This window comes from Heptranchias perlo, chromosome 14, assembly GCF_035084215.1.
Source record: "Heptranchias perlo isolate sHepPer1 chromosome 14, sHepPer1.hap1, whole genome shotgun sequence".
NCBI lineage: Eukaryota > Metazoa > Chordata > Chondrichthyes > Hexanchiformes > Hexanchidae > Heptranchias > Heptranchias perlo.
The window spans coordinates 3,423,924-3,438,943 of record NC_090338.1 but is presented as its reverse complement, the minus strand read 5'-3'; the positions used below and the strand labels follow the sequence as shown (position 1 = coordinate 3,438,943).

Genomic DNA, 15,020 nt, shown 5'->3' with positions numbered 1-15,020 from the left:
AACAAGCTCTCAAACACCTTCAATTCCCATCGGGAACGCCGGTTTCTGATAGATTAGTGAGCGCCAGTGATCCTGAAACCGTCTAAGAAATAAATTACGGAGAATTTACAGCACAGAAACAGGCCAACTGGTCCATCCCGGTGTTTATGCTCCACATGAGCCTCCTCCCTCCCTACTTCATCTCACCCTATCAGCAAATCCTTCTATTCCTTTCTCCCTCGTGTTTATCGAGCTTCCCCTTAAATGTATCTACACTACTCGCCTCAACTACTCCTTGTGGGAGTGAGTTCCACATTCTCACCGCTCTCTGGGTAAAGAAGTTTCTCCTGAATTCCCCATTGGATTTATTAGTGACTATCTTATATTTATGGCCCCTAGTTCTGGTCTCACCCACAAGTGGAAATCTCTCTGTCTACCCTACCAAACCCTTTCATAATTTTAAAGACCTCTATCGGGTCACCTCTCAGCCTTCTCTTTTCTATTGAAAGGAGCCCTACCCTGTTCAGCCTTTCCTGATAAGTACATCCTTTCAGTTCCGGTATCATCCTTGTGAATCTATTTTTGCACGCTCTCCATAATATAAAAAGGATATAGAGGCACTGGAGACCAGAACTGTGCACAATACTCCAAGTGTGGTGTTACCAAGGTTCTATATAAGTTTGATATAACATCACAAACGAACCCTAGTGCTTTGCACTTCTTTTATGGCTTTGTTAAAGATTGTGTGAAGCATTTAAAAAAGAAACAGAGCAATAAATTCAATATCCACGCACAGGCACCACAATGTAACTCAACATTCTGTACAAAATATTCCTTTATGTGAAAACCGGAAATGTTAAATGTGTGGAACCATTGCACAGCTGGGTCCCAAACACTGGTACGGCCTTAGTGCAGAATTATTTATTTACTGGACAACTGCGAGTGAATCAGCAGCAGGCGGCAGCAGCAAGGGATGAGGAGGTCCTGCTGGGTTCATGTAAGATCTCTGGTTCTTCAAACCCAAAGTCCCACGATGATTGTTGAATCCAGCGTACCGACAAGGGGAAACGGTTAGCGTGGAGTCAACGTTTAGGGGTAGATTCTTCCAGTCTCTCTCCACGTGGGGAGGAACCTCGCCAGCCGTCGGCATTATCGGGGAAGTCGTGGCTTTCGATTGCCCGCGATGCGCTCGAAATGGGCAACGGGTCTCGTCGCAGAAGAGGACGCAGAAAGTCTACTCTTCAGTGAGGAAGTTGTGACAAGAGGCGCCGATCTAGACTCTCGATGGTCTGGCAAATCAGTGGAACACAACTCAGCCCCCAACTTGGCAAAACAAACCAAACTGCTCGAATTTAATGGGGGGGAAAAAAACTGCCCAGATTCCTCTGGAGTACAATGAGACAGTCAAAGGTCATCTAACACCAAAAGAGTCATCTCGAGTCAGCAATCCTTGCAATGCTAAAGCTTCCATCTGCCTTACAGAAGCTTCGTACATTTGGGACGATGGGTGAGTGATGACAGTACAAGATGATCCTTTAACCTTTAGCTTCCAATTTCTTTAGGCATCGTAACCTTTCCTGTCTCTCTATCTATTTTATCAATGTAAGGAATCTTACAACACCAGGTTATAGTCCAACAGTTTTATTTGAAAATCACAAGCCTTTGGAGGCTTTCGAAGCCTCCGAAAGCTTGTGATTTTCAAATAAAACTGTTGGACTATAACCTGGTGTTGTAAGATTCCTTACATTTGTCAACCCCAGTCCATCACCGGCATCTCCACATCATATCTATTTTATCGACACTGCTGTGGTCAGTTATTCTCTGAACCTTCCCTTCTTGTCCCTCCTAAGCTCCAAATCCCCCATCCTATGGGCCCTTGACCCTGGCTCTACAATCTCATTGCTTAATAGGAGCCTTCCAATTAATTGTAGGGTCAAAGGTGATAGTGAATGTGAAGAGGTTTGGTTGTGAATAAAGTGGGGAGGATGTTTTCCCTGGTGGTTTAATCGGAATCATATGGGTTTTCAAAGGAAGGTCTCAGCCGTGGCTCAGGGGTTGGAATGTCACCTCTGAGTCGGAAGGTCGTGGGTTCGAGTCCCACTCCAGAGACTTGAGCCCATAATCCAGGCTGACGCCCCCCAGTGCAGTACGGAGGGAGTGCTGTACTGTCAGCTGGGCTACCTTTCAGATGAGAAGTTAAACTGAGGCCCTGTCTGTCCTCTTAGGTGGATATAAAAGATCCACCGGCCACTATTTGAAGAAGAGCAGGGGAGTTCTCCCTGGACAATATTTATCCCGCAACTAAAAAAAAAACAGATATCTGGTCATTTATCACATTGCTGTTTGTGGGATCTTGCTGTGCGCAAATTGACTGCCGCGTTTCCTACATTACAACAGTGACTACACTTCAAAAAGTACTTCATTGGGTGTGAAGTGCTTTGGGACGTCCTGGGATGGTGAAAGGCGCTATAGAAATGCAAAGTCCTTTTCTTTCGAAGTGCAATCAGTATTTAACACATTAATTAAAACAACGAACGCTTGAAATTGGTACAAATTGGTATGTGTGGAAAATCAAGAATTGGAACAGCTGCAACATGACACCTGGAAGGTTGAAATTTGGTGACCTATCGGATTAACTCAGTGCCGATAATGCTGACTGCGTCAAGTCAGAATGAACTGCAGCCTGGGCTCTCCATCAGTCTGATGCTCCTCTACAAAAACCCTCCAACCATCAAGAACGTCAAAGAGTTTTATTGGCACATTGGAACATCAACTTAGCAAAGGCTTCCGTAACGGCAGGCACTGTCTGGGAACTCTGCATTAAAGATTCGGAGAGATTTCCACAGCAGGTTCATTGATTAGACCGAGCTGAACACTATAACACAAATAGGAACGTATTACGTGAATCACTCACATCGTTTCCAAAAGGTTAACAAGGATCTGAAATTAATCTCTTGGAAATCTGCCGGGAATTGAGAACTGTAAAGGGTTTAATGCTGCATTTGTATCAAATGTCATCTTGACTCAGTGGGTCGCTCTCTTGCCTATAAATCAGAAGGTCGCAGGGTCAAGTTCGACTCTGTGACTTGAGTATATAATCTAGGCTGACTCTTCCAGTGCAGCACTGAGGGTGGTGCTGCACTGTTGGAGATGCCGTCCTATGGATGAGACGTTAATCCGAGGCCTGTCCTGGTGGTTCACTATTTGAAGAAAAGCAGGAGTTGATCTGGCCAATATCACCCAAACAAACCCCCTCCACAGATTAACTGGTCATTTTATCTCAAGTGTCCACACTTTCACTTCCTGGGAGCTGGACCTTTGCTGGGAGCAGATACGTTCAGTCCAGTGAGTGGCAAACCAGGTCGCTGGGCTACATGGAGAAACTCAGGGATCCAGCACACTACCTGCTCCGAGGCGCATTGGATGATATCTCTGAGACACATGGACCCCTATGGCGACCCTCAGTTACCTCTCAGAGCAGTGAGTGATGTTGAGGCTACATTCAGCGATGAAGTAAATGCTTCCGTTAGCATGTTGTGTAAAGAAAGGACGTGTTTTTATATCACACCTTTCACAACTCCAGGGGTGACACATGGAGCTTCACAGCCAATGAAGAGCAGTCAATTCTGTTATGTGGGCAAACACAGCAGCCAATTTCTGCACAGCAAGGTCCTACAAAGAGCATTGAGATAAATGACCAGATAATCTGTTTTTAGGTGTTGGTTGAGGGATAAATATTGGCCAGGACACTGGGGAGAACTCCCCTGCTCTTCTTCAGATGAGACATTAAACCCTCTCAGCAGCACTGACCCTGCTACAGCGCAGCACACCCTCAGCACTGACCCTCTGACAGCGCAGCGCTCCCTCGGTACTGACCCTCCGACAGTGCAGCACACCCTCAGCACTGACCCTCCGGCATTGCAGCGCTCCCTCAGTACTGACCCTCCGACAGTGCTGCACTCCCTCAGTACTGACCCTCCGACAGTGCTGCACTCCCTCAGTACTGGCCCTCCGACAGCGCAGCGCTCCCTCAGTACTGACCCTCCGACATTGCAGCGCTCCCTCAGTACTGACCCTCCGACAGTGCTGCACTCCCTCAGTACTGACCCTCCGACAGCGCAGCGCTCCCTCAGTACTGCGTTAAAATGTCAGACTAGTTTGCTTGCTCAAGTCTCTGGAGTGGGTATTGAAGTTTTCGACTGGGAGACAGGGAGGGCTCCCATTGGTCCGAACACGTATATGAAGTGAGCACATCCAGCGAGAAACGTCAGGGCAGATTCTCATTTTTAAAACTGTTAAAAGATCTACAGATTTTCTGGAACTTAATGAACATTGGCCCCAGTGGTGACTATGCACACGTATATCCAGGGCTTGGGGCTTGGGGCTGACCATAATTGGGACCACAACTGAGAATGTCCATCTTACAACTAGTGGACCCGCCATTCAATGAGATCAGTTATGTCCCTGCTGTGATCAATGGCGATACATTCACACATTGTATGGCGAGTTGAGTTGTCACTAAGCTGCTTAGAAGGAACACCACCACCACAACAACAACAATTTGCATTTATATAGCGCCTTTAATGTAGTAAAACGTCCCAAGGCACCTCACAGAAACGTAGTCAAATAAAACTTAACACGGAGCCACATAATGAGATATTAGGACAGGTGACCAAAAGCTTCGTCAAAGAGGTAGGTTTTAAGGAGCGTCTTAAAGGAGGAGAGAGAGGTAGAGAGATGGGGAGATTTAGGGAGGGAATTCCAGAGCTTAGGGCCCAGGCAGTTGAAGACACGGCCGCCAATGGTGGGACGATTAAAATTGGAGATGAGCAAGTGGCCAGAGTTGGAGGAGTGCAGAGATCTCGGAGGGTTGTAGGGCTGGAGGAGGTTACAGAGATAGGGAGGGGCGAGGCCATGGAGGGATTGGAAAACAAGGATGAGAATTTTAAAATCGAGGTGTTCCCGGACTGGGAGCCAATGTAAGTCAGCGAGCACAGGGGTGACGGGTGAACAGGACTTGGAATAAATTAGGATACGGGCAGCAGAGTTTTGGATGAGCTCAAGTTTATGGAAGTTGGAAAATGGGAGGCCGGCCAGGACGGTATTGGAATAATCGAGTCTGGAGATAATAAAGGCACACTTGTCAGTTGTCTAATGACCAACTGTCCATCCTGCTTGGAAGGGAGAGAGGCAGGGTCTCTTTGGGGTTGAGTTGGCCCCACGAGGACCTGACTCAAAGATTGTAACCAAGTCAACTGTCCATGGCAGACTCTGTAGCTTTGCTCCAGCCAATCTGGTGCATTTAATGGAACCTGTTGGGGTCAATGTGTGTGACTTTGGATTAAGATTCTTCTCAGTCAGCTTCAGAGAATCCTTCGAGCCAATACGCTAACAGGAAGAGTAGACTTGGCTGGACAAGTAGAAGGAAACGTTTCAATGCTCTGTGCCGGTTTGAGCTGGTTAGACTCCAGCACAATGCTTACGGCCTTGGCTCTTGCCAACCGGCAACCTAAACCCTATCGCAGGGAAGTTGCTCAAGGCTTCTCCCGCTCCGTTACCGTAACTACGGCAGAGGTTTGGCGGCAACTTCGTTTACACAAACAGCATTTCCACCCAGCTTCCGAGGTTCTGGTGGGAAACTATGTAATTGGGGGAAACCCTACGTGATTGGGTAATTGGGGTGTGTCCATTTCGGGTGAGATTGTATACTCTCCGTATCGGGCACACAGAGAGTCCAGCTGTGTACATTCCTCAGTGGCTTGGTTTGGAGACTGATTGGAATTGTGATACATTTCAACATGTTCAGGATTAGGAGGGTAAAGTAAATCAGGAAAAAACTACTCAAATTTACTCATATACTGTGTCCAAAAATATTATTGTCCAAAAGAAACGCTCGAGGGGCTGAATGGCCTGTTAATGTTCCCATGTTCCTCACCCGGCTGACCATGATTTCTTCTCCCCGCTCCCCTCACATCTGCATGTGGTGGTTGGGGATCGAATGGCCAGCGCAAGGAGGCGGGGGGAGGGAAATCATGGTCTGGCGGGTGAGGAACACAGGAACAGGAGGAGGCCATTCAGCCCTTTGAGCCTGTTCCGCCAGTCAATTAGATCACGGCTGATCTGTATCTCAACTCCATTCACTCGCCTTGGTTCCGTAACCCTTAATCCCCTCACCCAACAAAAATCCATCAATCTCAGTTTTGAAATTTTCAGTTGACCCTCCAGTCTTGGGGGAGAGAGTTCCAGATTCCCACTCCCCTTTGTGTGAAGAAGTGCTTCCTGAACGGCCTGGCTCTAATTTTAAGGTTCTGCCCCCTTATTCTGGACTCCCCCCACCAGAGGAAATAGTTTCTCTCTATCGACCCTATCAAATCCTTTAATCATCTTACACACCTCGATTAGATCACCCCTGAATCTTCTACACTCGAGGGAATACAAGCCCAGTCTGTGCAACCTGTCCTCGTAATTTAACCCTTTTGGCCCCGGTATCATTCTGGCGAATCTGCGCTTTCTCTAACTGTAACATAACTTCCAGCCCTTTGTATCAGCTTGCAATAGGCCTCTCTGCTCAATTTTCCCTGGGTTCTCGATGTTGGGTGGGATGCCCGAGGATGATTCCTGGCCTCCGTGTCTCTATCGTAGAGTCTCAAAGTGAACAGAGAACGTCCAGTGTGTCAGTTCAGAACCACAACTTCCAGCCAGCTGTTTGTTGCTCCACAAGTCTGAACCCACACAACTTTTACACTGTCTGGAGTGGAACCTTCTGGATCTTAGTCACAACTACAACCAGACCGAGATCACACACGCACCCCAGGAATAATTGCACCCACATGAGGCCGCCTGAAATAACAGAGCTCTAAAACTTAACTAAAGCGTTCTGCTTATTTACGCTCAAAAAAAACCACTGACCATTAATTTTTAAACCAGTGCGTCTGTGAATATCTCTATCGGCTGTGACACACACCTTAGGGTTGCCAACCCTCCAGGATTGTCCTGGAGTCTCCAGGAATTAAAGATTAATCACCTGGACACTTGCTGTGAGCAAACCTGGGGGGAGAAAAATCATAGGGGCTTTATAAAAACGTGTGTACTTCCTTTGAACACTTTCATTTATTAGTTATAAAAATATTGGAAATTGGGTGGGGGTGGGGGGTCGGGGGGCGGGGGTGGGGGGGTAAAGGCTGTTTGACCGGGTGGGGCGGTTGGAGGGGGGAGGTCATGTGATGAAGCCTCCAGGAATATGTCCAACCAGAGTTGGCAACCCTACACACACCACATCTACCATCTGCCATTCTCATACCTGTGCAGGCTGCTGTTTCAGTTGGCATCTGGCACGGATGAGGTACAGGGGCTCACAGCTCTATGAAAGAAAGAAAAGAAAGACTTGCGTTTATATAGCGCCTTTCACGACCTCAGGACATCCCAAAGCGCTTCACAGCCAATGAAGTACTTTTTTTTTTTGAAGTGTAGTCACTGTTGTAATGTGGGGGAAACGCGGCAGCCCAATTTGTTGCACAGCAAGATCCCACAAACAGCAATGAGATAAATAACCGGTTTGGGTGAGGGATGAATAATGGCCCAGAACACCAGGGAGAACTCCCTTGCTGTTCTTCAAAATAGTGCCATGGGATCGTTCACATCCACCTGAGAGGGGCAGACGGGGCCTCGGTTTAACGTCTCATCCGAAAGACGGCACTTCCAATAATGCAGCACTCCCTCAGTAGGGCTGGGAGCGTCAGCCCGGGTTATGGTGCTCAGAGTCTCTGGAGCGGGGACTTGAACCCACGACCTTCTGACTCAGAAGGCAAGAGTGCAGCCCGCTGAGCCACAGCTGATGCTCAAGGCTGACTGATATCGATCGTGCAGAAGTAAATACACTTTATTAAACACTGCGTTTGCATTTACAGAACCATAACAGGATGGGCCTCTGTGTCATTGCTCGAGGCTCCTAGAACTGTCTCCCCACACCACGCATACAGGCCTGCAACTGAAAACATTCCTTTGTGGTTGCTGTCGTTTTGAAGCTGTGGTTCATGACTCACACCTTCGTCCCAACGACTGGAGAAAGACTGCACACAATCTCCGGTCCCTCACCACTGACTCCATCCCTCTCCCCGGCCACTGCCTGAGGCTCAACCAGACCGTTCACAACCTCAGCGTCTATTTGACCCTGAGATGAGCTTCCGACCCCATATCCGCTCCATCACCAAGACCGCCTACTCCCACCTCCGTAACATCGCCCGTCTCCGCCCCTGCCTCAGCTCATCTGCTGCTGAAACCCTCATTCATGCTTTTGTTACCTCCAGACTCGACTATTCCAATGCTCTCCTGGCCGGCCTCCCATCTTCCTCTCTCCATAACTTGGAGCTCATCCAAAACTCTGCTGCCCCCGTATCCTAACTCGCACCAAGTCCTGTTCACCCATCACCCCCTGTGCTCGCTGACCTACATTGGCTCCTGGTCCGGCAACGCCTCGATTTTAAAATTCTCATCCTTGTGTTCAAATCCCTCCACGGCCTCGTCCCCCTCCCTATCTCTGTAACCCCCTCCAGCCCTACAACCCTCCGAGGTCTCTGCGCTCCTCCAATTCTTGCCTCTTGCGCATCCCCGATTTTCATTGGCGGCTCCTCCATTGGTGGCCAAGGCTTCAGCTGCCTAGGCCTAGGCCCTGAATTGGGGTTGCCAACCCTCCAGGATTGCCCTGGAGTCTCCAGGAATTAAAAATTAATCTCCCGCTGCTGTGAGCAACACCTGGAGAAAAATCATAGGGGCATTAAAAAATTGAGTTTTAAAAAAGTTTTCTTTGACCACTTTGGTTGTTAGTTACAAAATCATCATGCGATGACTGACAGCCAAAAATCACCCAATCGGGTAACAAAGACTCTATTCTCTTTCCAATTGGACGGGGGAAGGCTGGGCACTGCGAGGATGGACATGTCGGGCAACCAATGGCAGGAATGTTGGGGGGGGTGGCGGGATGATTGGTGTCAAGAGGTCATGTGAAGTCAGAGTTGGCGACCCTAGCCCTAAACCGCTCCACCTCTCTACCTCTCTCACCTCCTTTAAACCTACCTCTTTGACCAGGTTTTTGGTCACCTGTCCTAATATCTCCTGATGTGGCTCGTGGTCAATTTTATGTTTGATAATCGCTCCTGTGAAGGGCCTTGGGACGTTTTACTACGTTAAAGACGCTATATAAATGCAAGTTCTTGGTGTTGTACGAAGAGTGAGCATTAAAACTGCTTCCCTGTGCTGAGTGTCCTAGGAACATAGGAATTGCTGGACGAAAATAGAACAAGGTCCATCAAGTTCGCCTTCTCCCATCCTGGCAGTCACATGATACAACAATAAATGGAGTTGTTGATTAATTATAGCAATCAATCTCCATCAATTAATCTACAACAGACCCAGACATGAGGTGAGGAAAACCCCCCAGTGGGGGAGAGCTTTGGGAACCATAGGTCCAAAGTCACCTGTTCCTCCTGAGCCTGTTACACTGACCAGGTATTACCATAATATGATAGACTTCGAGAATTCAATATTAGGTTTGAGAGGGAGATGAGTGGGCCACAGTAAGGTAAGGCTGACTTTGGAGGGATGAGGCAGGAATTGACCACAACAGACTGGGCAGAACTACTAATGGATAAAACGACTGATGAACAGTGGGAGGTGTTCAAAAAAGTATTTGGTTTAAGACAAGACCTGTATAAGACTGAGGGGTGACCTGATCGAGGTCTTAAAGATTATGAAAGGGTTTGATAGGGTGGACGTAGAGAAGATGTTTCCACTTGTGGGGGAGACCGGAACTAGAGGTCATAAATATAAGATAGTCACTAATAAATACAACAGGGAATTCAGGAGAAACTTCTTTATCCAGAGAGTGGTGAGAATGTGGAACTCGCTCCCACAAGGAGTAGTTGAGGCGAGTAGTGTAGATGCATTTAAGGGGAAGCTGGATAAACACATGAGGGAGAAAGGAATAGAAGGATATGGTGATAGGGTGAGATGGAGTAGAAGGGGAGGAGGCTCGTGTGGAGTATGGACCTGTTGGGCCGAATGGCCTGTTTCTGTGTAAATCTATGAAATACATACCCCTAAAGGGCAAGAGCTCTACTTGTGTAATTAAACAACCTTGGTCAACAAGAGAAGTGAGAGATAGAATAAAACTAAAAGAAAGGGCTTATATGAAGGCAAAGAACAATAGAGATCCCACAGACTGGGAGTGATATAAAGATCAGTAGAGATCCCACGGACTGGGGGGGATATAAAGATCAGGAGAGATCCCATGGACTGGGGGTGATATAAAGATCAGGAGAGATCCCATGGACTGGGAGTGATATAAAGATCAGTAGAGATCCCACGGACTGGGGGTGATATAAAGATCAGTAGAGATCCCACGGACTGGGGGAGATATAAAGATCAGGAGAGATCCCACGGACTGGGAGTGATATAAAGATCAGGAGAGATCCCATGGACTGGGGGGGATATAAAGATCAGCAAAGGGAAATAAAGAAAGTGGTAAGAATTGCAGAAAGGGAATCGAAGAAAAAGCTTGCAAAGGATATCAAGGATAACACGAAAGGTTTTTACAAATTTATTATGAGAAAGAGGGTGGCTCAGAGTAATGTGGGCCCCTTGACGACGGACACAGGTGATATCGTAATTGGAAATCAGGAAATGGCAGAGTTATGAAATAGTTACTTTGTGTCAGTAGAGGATGGGGATAAAATATCAGAAATTCAAGGAAAACTGAAAGTAAATCAAGGGGAGGAACTAACTAGATTCAATATAAGTAAAAAAATGGGATGGAGAAACTAATGAGACTAAAGATAAGCAAATCTCCAGGACCCGATGGTTTTCACCCCAAGGTATTAAAAGAAGTCGGTGAGGAAATTGTTGATGTCAGTTATGATCTTCTAAAACTCTCTCAATTCAGGAATTGTCCCCTTGGATTGAAAGATGGCCGATGTCATTGCACTATTTGAGAAGGGTAAGAGATAAACTAAGAAATTATAGGCCTAATAGTCTAACGTCAGTTGTGGGGAGGTTACCAGAATCTGTTATTAGGGACAGAGCGACTGAGCATTTGGACAAATTTGAGTGATCAGAGAGCCAGCGTGGGTTTGTAAAGGGTGAGTCATGTCCAATGAACCCAGTTGAATTTTTTGAGTGGGTAACTAATGCGGTCGATAAGGAATGTCTGTGGATGTTGTTTATATGGATTTCCAGAAGGCATTCGACAAGGTTCCATATAAGAGACTGTTAACAAAAATGAGAATATGGAATTGGAGGCAAGTTACTGGCTAATAACCTATTGGATAGGGAATTGGTTAGTAGGTAGGAGACAGAGAGTAGGGCCAACTCAAATTGGCAGGATGTGACTAGCGGTGTCCCCCAGGGATCTGTACTGTGGCCACAGCTTTTCACTGTATTTATAAATGACTTGGATGAAGGAATAGGGAGCCGTATGTCCAAGTTTGCTGACGACACTGAGTTAGATGGCACAGTAAATAACGTAGATGGGGGCAGAAAGTTGTAAAGGGACATTGATAGATTAAGTGAGTGGGCAAAATTGTGGCAGATGGAGTTCAGTGTGGGAAGGTGTGAGGTCATCCATCTTGGTATTTTCCAAATGGTGAGAAGCTCAGAACTGTGGAGGAGCAGAGAGATTTAGGGATTCAAGCACAGAAATCACTAAAAACTAGTGGACAGGTTTTAAAAATAATTAAAATTAAACTATTAGAATGTTGGCCTTTATCTCGAGGGCCAGAATACAAAGGGGTGGAAAGTGATGATACAGTTACACAAAGCTCTGGTCAGATCCCCATCTGGAGACTGTGTTCAGTCCTGGGCACCACATCTCAAGAAGGATATATTGGCCTTGGAGGGGGTGCAGCGCAGATTCACCAGAATGATACCGGGGCTAAAAGGTTAAATTACGAGGACAGGTTGCACAGACTGGGCTTGTATTCCCTTGAATATAGAAGATTAAGGGGTGATCTGATTGAGGTGTTGAAGATGAGTGAAGGATTTGATAGGGTGGATAGAGAGAAACTATTTCCTCTGGTGGGAGAGTTCTCGAGGGGTTGAATGACTTACTCCCTGTTCCTATGGTCCTATGTTCCTAGATGTCATGTCTCAAATTACTCACATACTGTACTCCAAATTATTTTATGAAAATAAATCAAGGCAATCAAGATGGCCACCACTCTGTCTGGCACCAACGAGTGGCGGGTGGAGATGGAATCAACCTTTAAATGAACGTCTATAAGGCAGCAGTGCCACGCCGTTATGTCAAAATTGGACAGGACAGATTAACCTACTCAACAACAACTTGAATTTATACAACACCTTTAACGTAGTAAAACGTCCCAAGGAGCGATTATCAGACAAAATTTGACACCGAGCCACATAAGGAGATATTAGGACAGCTTGGTCAAAGAGGTAGGTTTTAAAGATCGTCTTAAAGGAGCAGAGAGAGATGGAGAGGTTTCGGGAGGGAATTCCAGATCTAAGGGTCTAGACAGCTGAAGGCACGGCCACCAATGGTGGAGCGATGGAAATCGGGGATGCGCCAGTGGCCAGAATTGGAGGAGAGCAGAGATCTCGGAGGGTTGTAGGGCTGGAGGAGGTTACAGAGATAGGGAGGGGCGAGGCCATGGAGGGATTTGAAAACAAGGATGAGAATTTCAAAATCGAGGTGTTCCGGAACCGGGAGGCAATGTAGGTCAGCGAGCACAGGGGGTGATGGGTTAACGGGACTCGGTGCGAGATATGATACGGGCAGCAGAGTTTTGGATGAGCTGAAGTTTACGAAGGGTGGAAGATGGGAGGCCGGCCAGGAGAGCCTGCAGGTAACAAAGGCACGGATGAGGGTTTCAGCAGCAGATGAGCTGAGGCAGGGGCGGAGACGGGCAATGTTACGGAGGTGAAAGTAGGCGGTTTTGGTGATGGAGATATGTGGTTGGAAGTGCAGGTCAAGGACGACTGGAATGCCGAGATTGCAAATGGTCTGGATCAGCCTCAGACAGTGGCCAATGAAGGGGATGGAGTCGTTGGCTCGGGAATGGAGTTTGTGGCAGGGACCAAATACAATGGCTTCCCAATATTTAATTGAAGAAAATTTCATGTCATCCAACACTGGATATCATCCAAGACAAGATTTGCCTTTAACAAGTCAGTGTTGGCTGTCAGTTATTAACCCATGTTCTCCCAAGTGATGATTCAATTTGTCCCTGATTATGGTCTCTAGGAGTTTCCCCACCATCGACGTTAGGCTCAGTGGCCTGGAGATACTGGGTTTGTCCCTCTCGTCTTTTTTGAACAGGGGTGTAACATTTGCAATCCTCCAGACCTCTGGCACTGCCCCCATATCCAAGGAGGATCGGAAGATTGAGACAAGATTGATACTTTATTCCTCTCAGTACAGACTGGAACCACTAATCAATGGGAAAGGACAGGTTAACCCTCTCAGTACAGATAGCAGTTATCAATGGGACTGGACAGATTAACCCAGTCAGTACAGACAGGAATCACCAATCAAAAGGACAGGACAGATTAACCCTCGCAGTACAGACACAATTCACCAATCAATGGGACAGGATAGATTAACCCTCTCAGACAGGAATCAACATTCAATGGGATGGAACAGATTTTCCTCTCAGTACAAACAGGAGTCAATCAATATGCCAGGATATTTTAACCCATTGAATACGGATAAAAACAAATCAATGGGATTGGGCAGATTAACCCTCGCATTACAGACACAAATCACCAATAAATGGGACAGGACGGATTAGCCCTCTCAATACTGACAGGAATCACCAATTAATGTGACAGAACAGATTAAACCTCTCAGTACAGACAGCTATCACCAACAAATGGGACTGGACAGATTAACCCTCTCAATAGTGACAGGAATCAACAATCTATGGGAAAGGACAAATTAAATCTCTCGTTACAGACGGGAATCATCGATCAATGGGACAGGACAGATTAACCCGCTCAGTATAGACAAGAATCACCAACCATAAGAACATATGAAATAGGAGCAGGAGTAGGCCATTCGGCCCCTCGAGTCTGCTCCACCATTCAATCAGATCATGGCTGATCTTCAACCTCAACTCCACTTTCCCACCCTATCCCCATATCCCTTGATTCCCTTAGAGTCCAAAAATCTATCGATCTCAGCCTTGAATATACTCAATGACTCAGCATCCACAGCCCTCTGAGGTAGAGAATTTCAAAGATTCACAACCCTCTGAGTGAAGAAATTTTTCCTCATCTCAGTCCTAAATGGCCGACCCCTTATCCTGAGACTATGCCCCCTAGTTCTAGACTCTCCAGCCAGAGGAAACAGCCTCTCAGCATCTACTCTGTCAAGCCCTCTAAGAATTTTATACGTTTCAATGACATTATCTCTTATACTTCTAAACTCCAGAGAATATAGGCCCATTTTACTCAATCTCTCCTCACAGGACAACCCTCTCATCCCAGGAATTAATCTAGTGAACCTTCGTTGCACCGCCTCTCAGGTAAGTATATCTTTCCTTAGATAAGATCATCAAAACTGTACACAGTACTCCAGGTGTGGTCTCACCAGAGCCCTATATAATTGCAGTAATGATGTGGAGATGCCGGTGATGGACTGGGGTGGACAAATGTAAGGAATCTTACAACACCAGGTTATAGTCCAACAATTCTATTTTAGAATCACAAGCTTTCGGAGATTATCTCCTTCGTCAGGTGAGTGAGTGAATGAGAGGTTCTCAAATCGCATATCTTATATTAAGCTGGGACACCATCACACCAATCAAAGGTGTCGTTGGTGTTCAGACAGGTTAGCCACGGAAAACAGTAGGTCCCAGTATGCTGAATACACAATGGGTCAAATTTGACATTTCCCCACATTATACTCCCTCTGCCACTTTCTTGCCCACTCACTTTACCTGTCTCTATGTCTTTGCGTCCTCCTCACACTTACTTTCCCACCTAGCTTTGTATCATCAGCAAACTTGGATACTTTACACTCGGTCCCTTCA

General features: G+C 46.7%; 1 protein-coding gene across 3 annotated transcripts in view; it reads right to left on the bottom strand.

Moving 5' to 3' along the window:
* The window catches only part of flt4 (fms related receptor tyrosine kinase 4), a 264,041-nt gene that overhangs the window by 165,419 nt on the left and 83,602 nt on the right, over positions 1-15,020 (bottom strand). The window contains exon 2 of one of the 3 annotated variants that reach the window (XM_067995955.1): positions 7,280-7,339. The exons of the other annotated variants lie outside the window; for them this stretch is intronic. Within the exon in view, the coding sequence (XP_067852056.1) occupies positions 7,280-7,307 (28 nt within the window). The 5' untranslated portion in view covers positions 7,308-7,339. The remainder of the gene's footprint in view (positions 1-7,279; positions 7,340-15,020) is intronic. 3 annotated transcript variants of the gene reach the window in all.